We start from the raw sequence: 13,806 nt of genomic DNA, 5'->3' as shown, positions 1-13,806 counted from the left end.
GTGTCTATGCGTGTGTGTATGCATGCGTGTGTGTGCGTGCACGTGTGTGTGTGTGTGTGTGTACGTATGCGTGTCTGTGTATGCGTGTATGTGTGTGTGCGTGTGTGAGTGTATGCATGTGTGTGTACGTGTGTGTGTATATGCGTGTCCGTGTACATGTGTATGTGTCTGCGTGTGTGTGAGTGTGTATGTACGTGTGAATGTGTGTGAGTGTGTGTGTACTTGCCTGTTCTCTCCTGATACTGCAGCATGTGCTCTCAGGGGTTTGGGTCATCATTAATTCTCTGATGTCAAATCCTATCTTCTTCCCAGAGGAGCTGACCAGCTCCAAGGCCGGTTTGACCTTTGCTCTCATCATTGGGGTTGCTGGGAACAATTTCAGTGCATATGACCACTTAAATCCACTGTACGATATTGAATATTAAAGTATTGAGACAAATGCATCAAGTAAACAGACATAATTGCATTTTGTAGTGTAATTGAGAATACCATACATAGAAGAAAGCCCAAATTCGCTAGAGGAAAATGGTGGACTGTGTAGCACAGCTCTGATGGTGTGGAACTGTTCATTGTGTGAAAGACACCAAGCAAAGCTTCACTCAGGGAGATTATCACTTTACTGGACTGGGTAGAGGCAGCATGGGTGAGACTCGGCATAAACAATGTGGGAGACAGGGTGTGACTGGGCGTAGACAATGTGGGCGACAGGGTGAGACTGGGCTGAATAGAGACAGTGTGGGTGACAGGGTGAGACTGTGCATAGACAGTGTGGGAGACAGGGTGAGACTGGGCAGGGTAGAGACAGTGTGGGTGACAGGGTGAGACTGGGCTGAATAGAGACAGTGTGGGTGACAGGGTGAGACTGTGCATAGACAGTGTGGGAGACAGGGTGAGACTGGGCATAGACAATGTGGGTCACAGGGTGAGACTGGGCATAGACAGTGTGGATGGAAGGGTGAGACTGGGCTGAATAGAGACAGTGTGGGTGACAGGGTGAGACTGGGCATAGACAGTGTGGGAGACAGGGTGAGACTGGGCATAGACAGTGTGGGAGACAGGGTGAGACTGGGCATAGACAGTGTGGATGGAAGGGTGAGACTGGGCATAGACAGTGTGGGTGACAGGGTGAGACTGGGCATAGACAGTGTGGATGGAAGGGTGAGACTGGGCATAGACAGTGTGGGTGACAGGGTGAGACTGGACATAGACAGTGTGGATGGAAGGGTGAGACTGGGCATAGACAGTGTGGGTGACAGGGTGAGACTGGGCATAGACAATGTGGATGGAAGGGTGAGACTGGGCATAGACAGTGTGGGAGACAGGGTGAGACTGGGCATAGACAGTATGGGTGACAGGGTGAGACTGGGCATAGACAGTGTGGATGGAAGGGTGAGATTGGGCATAGACAGTGTGGGTGACAGGGTGAGACTGGGCATAGACAGTGTGGATGGAAGGGTGAGACTGGGCATAGACAGTGTGGGTGACAGGGTGAGACTGGGCATAGACAGTGTGGATGAAAGGGTGAGACTGGGCATAGAGAGTGTGGATGAAAGGGTGAGACTGGGCATAGACAGTGTGGGTGACAGGGTGAGACTGGGCATAGACAGTGTGGGTGACAGGGTGAGACTGGGCATAGACAGTGTGGGTGACAGGGTGAGACTGGGCAGGGTAGAGACAGTGTGGGTGACAGGGTGAGACTGGGCTTAGACAGTGTGGGTGACAGGGTGAGACTGGGCAGGGTAGAGACAGTGTGGGTGACAGGGTGAGACTGGGCTGAATAGAGACAGTGTGGGTGACAGGGTGAGACTGGGCTTAGACATTGTGGGAGACAGGGTGAGACTGGGCATAGACAGTGTGGGTGACAGGGTGAGACTGGGCATAGACAGTGTGGGTGACAGGGTGAGACAGGGCATAGACAGTGTGGGTGACAGGGTGAGACTGGGCATAGACAGTGTGGGTGACAGGGTGAGACTGGGCATAGACAGTGTGGATGAAAGGGTGAGACTGGGCATAGACAGTGTGGGTGACAGGGTGAGACTGGGCATAGACAGTGTGGGTGACAGGGTGAGACTGGGCATAGACAGTGTGGGTGACAGGGTGAGACTAGCGTTACACACTTGCTTGCAGCACACTTATGGAGGGGCTCTTTCCCACTCTGCGCCCAGCACTGGAGACAAAGGTGTTGGACTCTGACACCTTCCTCCTTGCAGGGGTCCCACACTGTAACACAACAAACAGCCCATATTACAACACTAACACCCGCCCAAGAGCCCGCACCTGAAACCAGGACGACAGGTCACCTGCGGGGGGTGCAGCCTGCCCGGGAGAGGGAGGGGTCTTCCTGCGGCCTCCTCTGGAGCCGGTGGGAGAGGAGGGGACACGTTCTTCTCCATCCCGCACAGACGGGGCTCCACGCGGCCCTGGCTCGCTTGGCTTTCAGGAACGAGAACCTGTTCCGTTTTTTCACCAAACAGGGTCAATTACAACTGCGCACTGGCAGAAATGAGACGGCGAAGAACACGAATCACTGGGGGCGCAGCTGGGGGCCACATTTTACTGCTACAGCTGTGTGTAGCACATTTACAGCCTCTTAGCGGTGGACAATATGAACAAAAACCTCCTACCACAGTTGTTTCAGATGTTTTATGCCATAAGTAGGAAACACTGGGCATGTGATTTAAAAAAAGAGGGTATATTCAGTGCAGAATGTAAGTATCTGGACAGCAACAGTATTTGTTGTTGGCTCTGTACTCCAGCATGTTGGATGTGAAATGAAACAGCAAATATGAGGTTAAAGTGCAGACTGTCCCCACAGGCCGTACTGACACAGCCAGCAGGAAGTACTGACATATCCAGCAGGAAGTATGGACACAGCCAGCAGGAAGTACTAACACAACCCACAGGAAGTAACAACACAGCAAACAGGAAGCAGAGCCTCACCTGAGAGCTACTCTCGTCCAGGATGATCTGCACTGTGGTCTTCACCACCGAGCTGCTCGTCTTCCCCACAAACCTCTAACACAAAATCAACGACGCAGGTCTCACCTTTCAGTACACACGTCTTACGTTTAGATAAAACACAGTTCACAGGTCCACTGCCACACAGAGTGTCCTCCATTTTATGGCACAAGATCAGTGGCAATATATACATTTAAAGAAATATTTTTTTTTAAATTTACTTTGGAATAACAGAACCTCTGAGATATGAATGCGCTTATTGAAATAATGTACGCTTATGATTTTATTCGCCTCATCTTTCATTGTGTTTGATAAATTAATTATAATAACTAAAAATCAAGGTTATCTTAGGTTATCTTAAGAATTTTTTATATGGCTTTCCATACACTGAGAATAAATTGAGAATTATTAACTTTCGTGTAAGAAAACCTCTTTGGGGATTCACGCATTTAATTCAGTAAATCTGAAAATGGTTTGATTGTGAAAACTGTCTGGCTCTGGGAAGTGTTCGATGGAAACATAACTGCTGCTTTCACAGCACCCACCTTTTGTTTGGCATTCCCATACACGTTAATGGCAGCCTGCAGGACGTCCAGCGTCTGGCTGAATTGGATCTGCAGTTCCGAGCCTTCGGCCCAGCCCACACTCAGAGGCTCGGTCAGCACCAGCACCAGCACCTTCCTGCCTCTGGCCTCTACCACAATCACACAGGGAGCACATCCCATGAGAGCTCCCAGCTAACCCTAATCTCACCCTAACCCTTAACCCCTAACCGCTAACCCAAACCTTATCCTAACCCCTGACCTCACCCAAACCCTAACCCCCGACTTCACCCTAACCCCTAACCTGAACCCTAGTGGCCACTGCCGCCCTGCCTGCGGTTGGCGAATCTGCGCTACATCCCTCCAGCAGTGGACTGCTGAGGCTGGAGGGGTGAGACGGGGGGTGGGCTGTAAACCGATGCTAACTGGCAGGGGAAGAGCCCTGTAGCCCTGTAGCGCGGATGTGCAAACCGCTGGTACGCGGCTCAAACACACAGCAGCCTCAGGCGCCTGCTGTGCTGGCTCTCCCCAAACCCACGCAGGCCTATAGCATGAAGACCGAGAACCGTGATGAATGCCAGCAGGACTGATCTCCCCCAACTACATTGCAGTACAGGAGAAAACAGCATGTTTACCTTCCACTGCGTAACTGTGGACCTCGTTCTCTGGAATGCAGATGGTGTCCCACTGACCCTCCTAACAAACACACAGCCCAGGAAACACATCCATTATCTAAGTTAGCATCCTAACAAACTCACAGACCTGTAAACACACCCATTATCTAAGTTAGAATCCTAACAAACTCACAGACCCAAAAACACATCCATTATCTCAGTTATCATCCAAACAAACTCACAGACCTGTAAACACACCCATTATCTAAGTTAGAATCCTAACAAACTCACAGACCCAAAAACACATCCATTATCTCAGTTATCATCCAAACAAACTCACAGGCCCAAAAACACATCCATTATCTCAGTTATCATCCAAACAAACTCACAGGCCCAAAAACACATCCATTATCTCAGTTATCATCCTAACAAACTCACAGACCCACAAACACATCCATTATCTAAGTTAGCATCCTAACAAACTCAGACCCAAAAACACATCCATTATCTCAGTTATCATCCTAACAAACACACAGACCCACAAACACATCCATTATCTCAGTTACAATCCTACAATCCTAGCAAACAAACAGAACTCTGACGGTCCAAGCCAGACACACATCCATTATTCAATATTTTCAGTGTGTCACTATCAAGATATGATCTGAATAACTATACTACACAACATGCATTCATGAACGTGATCAGTTGGAACATTCTTTGTTGGCTAAATTTACATTACATTTTTTAAATTTCATATTTTTATTTACATAGTTAGGGTCTCCGCTGCACAGACCATTTAAAGAGTCACTTTCCCGCAGTGTTCAGAGAGCCTCTGGCCCGCACAATGTTTCATATTTACAGACCCAGCAGTGCTGCTGTGTACCTGCGTGTCCTCCTTAGACAGAGAGAAGTAGAACGAGATGCTCCGGCTTCCCAGGTTGAAGTCAATCCAGAACTCCTCCAGTTTCTCATCCATTGGCATCAGCAGCTGCCAGCACAGAAACACTGCTCTGTGAGCTGCACGGTAAAAAAAAAAAAAAAAGGCAGCAGCACCTACACAACACGCGCAATACGTTCACACTACTCATACGTAGTGCTATACCAGGGGCGACACAGCTCAGGAGGTAAAAGCGGTTGTCTGGCAGGGTTGCCGGTTCGATCCCCCACCCTGGGCGTGTCTAAGTGTCCCTGAGCAAGACACCTATCCCCTAATTGCTCCCAACGAGCTGATTGGTACCTTGTGGCAGCCTGGTGTGTGAGTGTGTGTGTGTGTGAATGGGTGAACGAGAGGCAATTGTAAAGTGCTTTGGATAAAAGCTATATCAATGCAGTCCATTGACCATTTACTATATACAACAAACACAATACAGCGCTAACGATAGCCTATAGTACTACAGGTAACAACAGTACAGCACAGCACTATTGGTAACTACAGTACTAAAGGAAAATACTGCACCGCTAACATATAACACTATACTGGCACTCAGTGCAGCACAGAAGTGCCTAGTCACCACAGTCTCTCTCCACATACATTAAGCTTCTGTACCCTTTCCCCCCTCATGTAAATACACAGAATTTAGATACAGCTTCACATAATAAAGTGGCAGACGGAGTTAGTTTGTCTGTTACTGTCTGTTATTATCTACTAGTCAATATCTATTTCATAAAAAACGGCACACTTTAACCCATCACAAAATGTGTTGGTAACACAGTAACACAGCTAACACACCAGACAGTATACAACATGTTTAGCTTCTGTCTGATGACAACAGGAGCGCCACATTAATGAGGCCTAACACAGAGCTAATACATTAGGCTACTGGCTGCACAGGGGGATGAGGCCTAACACAGAGCTAATTCATTAGGCTACTGGCTGCACAGGGGGGATGAGGCCTAACACAGAGCTAATTCATTAGGCTACTGGCTGCACAGGGGGGGATGAGGCCTAACACAGAGCTAATACATTAGGCTACTGGCTGCACAGGGGGCATGAGGCCTAACACAGAGCTAATTCATTAGGCTACTGGCTGCACAGGGGGCATGAGGCCCAACACAGAGCTAATTCATTAGGCTACTGGCTGCACAGGGGGCATGAGGCCTAACACAGAGCTAATTCATTAGGCTACTGGCTGCACAGGGGGCATGAGGCCTAACACAGAGCTAATTCATTAGGCTACTGGCTGCACAGGGGGCATGAGGCCTAACACAGAGCTAATTCATTAGGCTACTGGCTGCACAGAGGGATGAGGTCCAGTGGAGATCCAGAGGAAAGCTGAAACAAGCAGCTGAAAATAAGGGGCACAGCGCTGTGTGGCAGGCAGAAGCTGTACACTGATTGGTCAATAAGCATGCAGCCAATAAGGAGTACGCTATCAAACTGCCACTTAATGTGGGCGGGCGGTGATGCAAGAAACTGACCTCATGCTTGCCCAAAAACACCTCCAGGCAGGGGTACGAATACACTCTGCAAGAGGAAACACGGGTCCACGACGTGCCCATTTAGTACAAACATCATCAAATTCACAACTGGAAAAATGGTTAGCGTTCTAGAAAACACTGTGTAAAATCGTACAATTACATACAAATTCATAGTTTGACAGACGGATCAGATGGATAAATCCAAATACCTCCTTTTGTCTCCTTGCATGCCGTTCACCAGGTTAAGAAACTTCCGGCAGTCCTTGGATGAAATAAAGACAATGGCCACATAATACATCATTAAGCACACAGCAGGCAGTTCGACTCTGCGCAAATGTGTATTTTGCAGGGTATTTCACATGCACTTTTCACCACGCCCACCCAGAACAAGCACGTCTTGAACGCCAACACCTATCCGTGACGTGACAAGCAATTACAACGACTTCCCACAAAAAGTAGTTCCTGTGTGCATCCCGTGTGAAACTCCAACTTCTCTGGTCACCATTTCTTATACTTGCTGGTAAACAAAGCCCTCGGTTTCTTCAGGGACGAGTTTTGTTTCACCCGAGTGCAGAGACACCATTTCAATGTGCATTCTGATGCAGCAGCGTCAGTAGCGTGTAGAAGGCACTTTCCCAACAGTCCCTATTTGTAATGACCACTCAGTCGTCCCAGGTATGTATTTTAGGCATTTCTATTGGGTCTCCCTCAGCCCCTTGGTCAGCTGGTCTGTAGGAAATAAATCCTTTGTGTGTGGCTGAGTCATAATTAGGGGCTCCAGTTTGTCTCCACCATTGTTACCTGCAGGGATTTAAACTTCCATTTCAATCGTTATCCTCCAGGGGTCCCCATAGCACTCCAAAGACACAGTCTAATCATACAATTGAGCTGCCTCAGCTGTCATGAGCAGTTTTGTGGCGTTTTACCTGGGCAAAGAAACGTCCTTGGATGAGAGTATGCGTACCGTCTCAAACTCAGAGTCCTGAATCCTGCAGAAGGCGCTAGAGACATACTCCATGGTAAACCAGCGGTCAGCGAGCTCCGGTCTTTGTGCACGGCTGGTCATTCTGCAGAGGGCCTCCATCAGTGCGATCTGCAGGTCATAATCTATGCAGAGGAGAAAGTGTGTGTGAAGCTCTGTGAAGCTGTGAGAAGCTGTGTGAAATCGGGTAGCAGTGTGCAGCTGTGTCACGCTGTGTGTAGAAGTGTGTAGTAGTGTGAGGCTGTGTGAGGTTGTGTAGCAGTGTGCAGCTGTGTCACACTGTGTGTCGCTGTGTGTAACGGTGTGTAGCTGTGTGAGGCTGTGTGGCAGTGTGTAGCGGTGTATAGTGGTGTGAAGCTGTTTAGCGGTGTGTAGCAGTGTGAGGCTGTGTAGCTGTGTGTAGCAGTGTGTAGTGGTGAGGCTGTGTGAGGCTGTGTGTAGCAGCGTGAGGCTGTGTAGCGGTGTGTAGCAGTGTGAGGCTGTGTGTAGACCTACCTCCACCTTCCAGAATTCTGCTGGCCAGCTTATCCCTGCCACAATGACAAAAGAAAACAGAATTCACTACATAACTCCCTCTTCAAAGATCAGAAAAATACAGCACCAAAGGAGCACCAAAAATCTATATTTAGATTTTTTAGTGCGGCAAAAATGAAAAGTTGAAATATTTAAACAAGCTTTCATGGCCAACTGAAAATTTAACTGACAAGACTTGACGATGGTTACTTATGACCCATTGTACATTTGAACAGTCTAGACAGTCTTCAAGGGGTTGGAGAGTTAGTTGGGCCATATTAATTTTAAATAAGTGTTGTGAAATGGAAAAAGACCAACTTTCGTTACCGCACTAATTCAACCCAGCCATGACAGAAATCTGTATTTTGTTCAACCAGTTTCATGAAATCTGCCTTTGTGCTGTTTCTATTAAAGAGAATTGACACAAAAGGTCTCTGAGATCCAGACTGCACGTAACAACACATTTTCCTAACATACATGACAACTGAAACTTCTGCTGACAACAACATCTTCCGCTCTTTCTTCAATTCAGGGGGGATTTTATCAAGAATGATGTTCAGCTTCCGCACTGCCTGCAGAGACAAATGTGGAAACACAATTTACAATAAAAATCCTTTCAATTTTTCCCAAAAGCTGATAATATACATTCATTTTTCCAAATTTAGAATGACACATTAGATAAAAATAAATGTATTTTCACAAATGCAGACACATTTATAAAAAAAAGTAAAATTTTAAAAAAAAAACCTTTCACAAAGGAAAAACGCACATTTAAATGAAAATAATTTTGTTTCCCCAAATGCAACGCTAAACCGTCACCGTTCACTCTTACCCAGAACCCAAGAGTTACCGCTGAGACACTGGGGTGAAACCGCCGTGTCATTCATAAACCAACACAGCGAAGCGGCTGCGATATCTGGCGACCGCTCTGACCTCTTTCTGGATCATGATGTGAACTCTGGTGTCTGCAGCCAACAGGCCAACGGGATGCAGGAATGACTCCGTCACCCGATACCTTCCTGAGAGAAAAAAGACCTTTCGCGTGAAAGCGATCCACTGATGCTCACAGAAAATACTCCCTGACCCCAAGGATCAACGCCGGGATGAATATTCAGATCAAACCAATAAATAAAAAATAATTTAAAAAAACAGCTTACCTTCACTGTTAGCTTCATGAACCACCTATAAGAATAAAAACAGCACTGTTCAACAGCGTGTCCCTGAGCAGTCAGTCGGCCAGTCTCAAGCTCGTCTGCACTCGCATGAATCAACAGAGAGGCTGAGATTGAGGGTCGCAGTGTGAGCATTGTTTGACTGTTCCAAATAAAAGGAGGGAAAGCATAAAGAAAAACGAAAACAGGTCTGGTGCGGTTGCTCACCATCAAAGCGTCGAAGAAGTCTTCCGCAAGGTTCAGCACGGTTTCGTTCCTCTCCGGCCCTGCTTCCAGCCACAGCTCAAGTGCTTTCCCATACCACTGCACCATGTGGACACAAAAGGAGTCATAAACACCTATCCCATACCACCGCACCATGTGGACACAAAAGGAGTCATAAACACCTATCCCATACCACCGCACCATGTGGACACAAAAGGAGTCATAAACACCTATCCTATACAACTGCACCATGTGGACACAAAAGGAGTCATAAACACCCATCCTATACAACTGCACCATGTGGACACAAAACGAGCCATAAACACCTATCCTATACCACCGCACCATGTGGACACAAAAGGAGCCATAAACACCTGCCAGGCTGGATGCCATCTTTTATGAAAATGGATTATGCTGCAATATTATGCTCCACCGTTGGCTAGGGTAATTCTCAACTTGACTGTCATTGCTTAGAATTCAATAAATACTTCAGGTGCAAATCAGTTTAATACTTGGCCCCTCAGGACAGAAAGTTCCCACTGACGACTACAAGAGTATAAAACACCATATGGGCATTAAACACTATATGAGCATTAAACACTATATGGGCATTAAACACTATATGAGCATAACACACTATATGAGCATAACGCACTATGGGCATTAAACACTATGGGTATAACACACTATATGAGTATAAGCATTAAACACTATACGAGCATTAAACACTGAGTATAACACACTATATGAGTATAAGCATTAAACACTATATGAGCATTAAACACTGTACGAGCATTAAGCACTATACGAGCATTAAACACTGAGTATAACACACTATATGAGTATAAGCATTAAACACTACACAAGCATTAAACACTATGAGTATAAAACACTATATAAACATTAAACACTATGTGAGCATTAAACAGTATATGGGCATTAAAGAGTATATGCGCATTAAACACTATGGAGTATAAAACAATATGAGTATTACACACTATATAAGCATTAAACACTATGTGAGTATTAAACACTATGAGTATAAAACACTATAGGAGTATTAAACACTTATCTTCTTAATAAGGGCTTGAGTTCCATTCCCTGACACCAGTGGTCCTCCTGGGACAGTCAGAGACTTTCCAAACCTGTGCAGGCAGCTCAGGCACAGAGACGCATGTTTTGCATTCCCCTTATCCAACTCCTAAGAGACAGTGAACACATTAATCTTCCTGAACACTGAACTTTTCTGACAGTGTTGGGGGGGGGGGCGGGGAGGAGACTTGGCCCCTTACCCTGTTTACGAGTCTGTCCAGCTTGCTGATGAATTGTTTTGAGCATTTCGGATGTGCCTCTGCGCTGGACTCGTCCCGAAGTAGCTCCTCCAGAGCGTGGAAGTCACTGCGCTTCAGAGCCTCATGAATCAGCTTCTCCAGCTTCAACAGGGAGATGAATCAGGTCTACCTGGAAGCTGCTTATCTACAACTCAGGAGCTAACATATGACCTTCTCATGGACTCAGTATGCAGCTCCAAGCACACAATCATACATGTGCAATTATGCTGCGCGTGGTTTACCATGAAATCAGAAACACCAAAGTAAGATTCAAGAACATGCCAAAAGGTTAATCAATAATCCCAATCTGTTAGCCTAATATGAAATACTGCTTTTTATGTTCGACAGAAGTTTGTCTTTCTGTTCAACATGTAAAGTTAACTGTTGGCTTTACATTTAGTTGTCAGTATAGCTTTCTAAATACAAATGCAATGGATGGGCAATTACAAACCCCTGCTGTATTGTTTTACTTGTTACAATTTTTCTCCTCCCAAAGGGGGCAGGGGCAGTGAAGGAAAAAATTATAATTGCCAGAGAGAAATATTACTTATATAGGGTAGGAATGTGCACAAGAAATAGTGATTTTCACAAGCTTCTACCTACATTAATACACAAACACATAAAATGGTAAATGGTAAATGGACTGCATTTATATAGCGCTTTTATCCAAAGCGCTTTACAATTGATGCCTCTCATTCGCCAGAGCAGTTAGGGGTTAGGTGTCTTGCTCAAGGACACTTCGACACGCCCAGGGCAGGGTTTGAACCGGCAACCCTCCGACTGCCAGACAACCGGTCTTACCTCCTGAGCTATGTCGCCCAGCAAAAATGTGTCCTTGCTTTTGGCAATAGATAATACAAGATGAAAGAAAAACCCTTACTCAATTCATTTAATCACATTTTCTCTTTGAATAATAGAATACACCCCAAAAATACAACTTGTAAATGTCACAATATTACCTGTTGGCCCTGGCAAGGTAACATATTCTCCTCAGGTAGTTTGCTAAAATAATAAAATACCTGCAAAATCAAAAACTATTATTTATTTACTTATTAATAGTGGAACAACTTCCTAAATAAGCTCAATTCCGATAAATAGTAAACGGTGGTTTTAGTTTAATCCCCCACGCAAAGGATCTGAGTAGGTGCAGTGGCTGATCTTGGGATACGCTCAATACACAATGAATTCAAACCATATTGTTCTGCATAAGGTGGTGCTTTTCGTCAGGCGTCAGACTTTTCCACCGTATTTCTAAATTTGGTACAAATTATTCTTTTTTATTGAATGCATTATTGAAAAATATTTCTGACAATGGAATAAGGAACGCTTTCGATCCGTTCTGTAACCTTAGCCAAACTTATGCTGCGAGCATAAGTTTGGCAAGAGACGGCTAGTATTTAGCAGTAACACCGCTACGTACTAACGTTATATGATTCAGCAACAGCAACTTTAATTCCCAAATGTCATACCTTTAGACCGGAGGCACATTTTTTTTACTAGAGCCTATATTTTATCAATGCTACATTTAGTAAAACCTATAACTATATGCATTGGAAGTTTGAGACCACATAACCCTTGACTAAAGGACTGCTAACTGTAGAACAAATACAGCAGGCAACCGTTAGATGTCTTAACTGTGTTGGCCAGCATGTCCATAAACATACATTGTGCAGTAACTTTACTCAGACTAGCCAGTTAACGTTAGCTAAATACATGAGTAGCACTAGACCTAGTGTAACTGACATCCACTGTTATTTTATTGGCCAGAGGAAATACTTTGTCATATAATTTAGCTAAATATCAGTTTCTCTTAATCAGCTAGCTAGCTATCCATGTACCATTCAAGCCTGTGGGATTTAGCAACTATTAGCTATGCAGCGTATTGGCTAGCATCTAGCACGTTAGCGCACATCAGGCAAGTGAGGTATTCGCAGTCAGCTAGCTGACTAAACCTACATCAGTGACGTTTCTGCTAGCTAAGTTACATACCAACCCATATAGTTTATCGTGAAACTTCCATTTGTAGGTCAACCTATAAAATACAAAGCAATTACAAGCCAAGTAACCAAAGTGAAAACCGACTAACGTTATAAATCTTTTACCGTAACGTTACGTCAGTTAAGGTTAGACTTCTAACTCACTGTTAACAGTTAGCTCCTTGACTTGTGGGTCTTCAAGTGCAACCCATCCAACTGCTCCCACCTTTGACGATCTAGTGTTATTAATAGCCTATATTCATTTGAAAATTAGGACATGTATCAAATGTTTCACTTATGATAAAACGTCGCTTTGGTACGTCCTAAAATTATATATTGGTTGCCTTCTTGTTCAGTTAGGTGGCACAGCGCGACTCGTCGCTTCGGTTAGCTGATTCACGCGACATTAAGGCGCGAAACGTGGCCGCACGAACCCTGCGCTTCAAAAGCACAGACGTGAATATTTAACTAGATGGGATAGCACGCCTTCAGCTAACAAACATGTTAAGTCCCGGAAGTCAGCCTGTACTGCGTTTGTTGAGGGAAAAACCAATGAACGACATAAGAATGTATACAGTTCAGTGGGGAAAACATTGGAGCTCCCCTTAAAATGAATGGGGACTGTCAGACTGTTGAAGGCAAAATAAGCAGTCCTCCATGGTATGTTGAAATTCGATTGACGACCGTTACGTTTCATATGAAAAGCAGATTGAAAAATATCCATTATGTAATAAAATGTGCACCTTTTAATAAGTATTTTCCCAAGACTTCTGGACCTAAACAACCATTGTTTCAGAAACTACACAGTGCAGTCGGACTGCGGGAATCAGATTAAGCAGAAGGGTTGAGGTGGGGAAATCGCGGCTGGCTGATATCCTTTCTTTCCGGAAGACGCTATGGCAGAGCTGCCAGGGACAGCCTGCGCTAGCACACCTAGGATTCAGCACCAGGCACCGTGTGCAGCTCAAAGTGTGGTAGCAGGGCATGCATCCTTGAGACATAAGGCCAGGGACACTCAGCCAGGTCTAGTTAGCATTACCATTTATATGCTTCACAAAATGTTGTATTTATACAGAGAAAGATATATATATTA

General features: G+C 45.3%; 1 protein-coding gene across 1 annotated transcript in view; it reads right to left on the bottom strand.

The window, feature by feature from the left end:
• LOC118207914 (synaptonemal complex protein 2-like) overlaps nt 1-13,147 on the bottom strand; it is a 35,841-nt gene extending 22,694 nt beyond the window's left edge. The window contains exons 1-19 of the mRNA XM_035382114.1: nt 12,879-13,147; nt 11,697-11,756; nt 10,699-10,839; nt 10,479-10,607; nt 9,410-9,514; nt 9,188-9,212; nt 8,964-9,049; nt 8,508-8,602; nt 8,013-8,047; nt 7,500-7,642; nt 6,745-6,797; nt 6,536-6,581; nt 5,001-5,105; nt 4,136-4,196; nt 3,504-3,652; nt 2,941-3,015; nt 2,301-2,450; nt 2,118-2,220; nt 227-366 (exon numbers count right to left, since the gene is read on the bottom strand). Of these exons, the coding sequence (XP_035238005.1) occupies nt 227-366; nt 2,118-2,220; nt 2,301-2,450; nt 2,941-3,015; nt 3,504-3,652; nt 4,136-4,196; nt 5,001-5,105; nt 6,536-6,581; nt 6,745-6,797; nt 7,500-7,642; nt 8,013-8,047; nt 8,508-8,602; nt 8,964-9,049; nt 9,188-9,212; nt 9,410-9,514; nt 10,479-10,607; nt 10,699-10,839; nt 11,697-11,720 (1,665 nt within the window). The 5' untranslated portion in view covers nt 11,721-11,756; nt 12,879-13,147. The remainder of the gene's footprint in view (nt 1-226; nt 367-2,117; nt 2,221-2,300; nt 2,451-2,940; nt 3,016-3,503; nt 3,653-4,135; nt 4,197-5,000; nt 5,106-6,535; nt 6,582-6,744; nt 6,798-7,499; nt 7,643-8,012; nt 8,048-8,507; nt 8,603-8,963; nt 9,050-9,187; nt 9,213-9,409; nt 9,515-10,478; nt 10,608-10,698; nt 10,840-11,696; nt 11,757-12,878) is intronic.
• Between the last annotated feature and the right edge of the window lie 659 nt (nt 13,148-13,806).

The sequence above is a fragment of the Anguilla anguilla genome, chromosome 11 (genome assembly GCF_013347855.1).
Source record: "Anguilla anguilla isolate fAngAng1 chromosome 11, fAngAng1.pri, whole genome shotgun sequence".
Lineage (NCBI taxonomy): Eukaryota > Metazoa > Chordata > Actinopteri > Anguilliformes > Anguillidae > Anguilla > Anguilla anguilla.
The sequence above is the reverse complement of the archived record's forward strand: the minus strand, read 5'-3'. Positions and strand labels throughout refer to the sequence as shown.